Source organism: Etheostoma cragini, unplaced genomic scaffold (genome assembly GCF_013103735.1).
Source record: "Etheostoma cragini isolate CJK2018 unplaced genomic scaffold, CSU_Ecrag_1.0 ScbMSFa_4023, whole genome shotgun sequence".
Taxonomy (NCBI): domain Eukaryota; kingdom Metazoa; phylum Chordata; class Actinopteri; order Perciformes; family Percidae; genus Etheostoma; species Etheostoma cragini.
In genome coordinates this window covers 127,884-129,661 of record NW_023268352.1, presented here as the reverse complement: position 1 = coordinate 129,661, position 1,778 = coordinate 127,884, and the positions used below count along the sequence as shown (strand labels likewise).

The window sequence follows — 1,778 nt, the reverse complement described above, 5'->3', positions numbered from 1 at the left end:
CTCCATTACACACATTATGAAGTGTAATGTTTTCTCCATTACACACAACATTATGAAGTGTTTTCTCCATTATACACAACATTATAAAGTGTAATGTTTTCTCCATTATACACATTATAAAGTGTAGTGTTTTCTCCATTATACACAACATTATAAAGTGTAGTGTTTTCTCCATTATACACAACATTATGAAGTGTAATGTTTTCTCCATTATACGCAACGTTATGAAGTTTTTTTTTTCCATTAGACACATTATGAAGTGTTTTCTCCATTATACACAACGTTATGAAGTGTTTTCTCCATTATAAATTTCTGTTTTATGTTCTTTTATGACGTACTTAAGATGTTTTGGTGTTTTTGAAAATTTCAGTCTGATCATCTGGACGTCTTCATGTTATTGTGTTACTGTATTATTAACGTGTTATTACTATGTTATTATTGTGTTAGTCCCTGTGATCACCTGTTTTATCGTGTTATTATCGTTAACACCTTGCAGAGACAGTCGGGGCTGTTGGCGTCTCAGGAAGAAGACGACGACTCGACGTTCACTCAGCCGAGTTCTTCTCAGGTCCAGAGAGGGCTGGAGAGGTTCACACCTGCACAGGTAGATCAGAAGGTAAGAGACCCTCCAACCCTCTAATCCTGAACTCTAATCCCCTCACACTTTAAACCAGACCACACGGGGACAGATCAGAAGGTAAGAGACCCCCCAACCCTCTAATCCTGAACCCTAATCCCCACACGCTTTAAACCAGACCACACCTGGACAGATCAGAAGGTAGGACTGTGCATTAATAGATATTTGATTTAAATTTTGGTTTTGGCTCCCAATGAACACCAAAATAGTTTAATTGAGAAAAACGATTATTTTGGCTTGTTACCCAGAGACGCTCTCTGACCCCGAGACGCTTTAAATCTTCTCTTGCTTTAAGGATTAATGCATAAATTGTTGTTCTGCAGACAGCTGAGGTGGTCCAGTTCTTCCTGGTTCGTGACCAGAAGAAGATTCCCGTCCGCAGAGCAGGTAAAAACACCTTTCTCACTGTGTGTTACCTGTCTCTCTCTCTATGTTATACCTGTCTCTCTCTCTATGTTATACCCGTGTCTCTCGCTCTCTCTCTGTTATACCCGTCTCTCTCTCTCTCTTTGTTATACCTCTCTCTCTTTCTCTCTCTCTCTCTCTCTCTCTCTCTCTCTCTCTCTCTCTCTGTTATACCTGTCTCTCTGTATGTTATTACCTAACAGTTTATTTGTGGGAGGGTGGGTCTTGTGACTGTGCCATTGTTGCTCTCTTGACGTAGAACTCCTCATTGTAGAGACAGATACTATGTACTGTAGCTTTAAGACAAAGCTTTAATACAAAGAAACTGTGTACTGTAGCTTTAAGACAAAGCTTTAATACAAAGAAACTGTGTACTGTAGCTTTCAGACAGAGAAACTACGTACTGTAGCTTTAAGACAGAGATATGAAATATTATGTTTGTGTTTTCAGACCTGGTGAAACACGTGTTGAAAGATTATAGAAACATTTACCCCGAAATCATGAAGAGAGCAGCGCGCACCTTTGACCAGGTTAGTATAAAAAAAACGTTGCTTTCACTAAACTCTTAACAGGAACATATCTTTATTTAAACTAACCCTGTTAATAGGAACATATCTTTTATTTAAACTAACCCTGTTAACAGGAACTTCTTTTATTTAAACTAACCCTGTTAACAGGAACTTCTTTTATTCAAACTAACCCTGTTAACAGGAACTTCTTTTATTTAAACTAACCC

General features: G+C 38.2%; 1 protein-coding gene across 1 annotated transcript in view; it reads left to right on the top strand.

Moving 5' to 3' along the window:
- ndnl2 (necdin-like 2) overlaps window positions 1-1,631 on the top strand; it is a 4,018-nt gene extending 2,387 nt beyond the window's left edge. Inside the window, exons 2-4 of the mRNA XM_034866118.1 lie at window positions 497-616; window positions 961-1,024; window positions 1,493-1,631. Of these exons, the coding sequence (XP_034722009.1) occupies window positions 497-616; window positions 961-1,024; window positions 1,493-1,611 (303 nt within the window). The 3' untranslated portion in view covers window positions 1,612-1,631. The remainder of the gene's footprint in view (window positions 1-496; window positions 617-960; window positions 1,025-1,492) is intronic.
- Window positions 1,632-1,778: the final 147 nt, after the last annotated feature.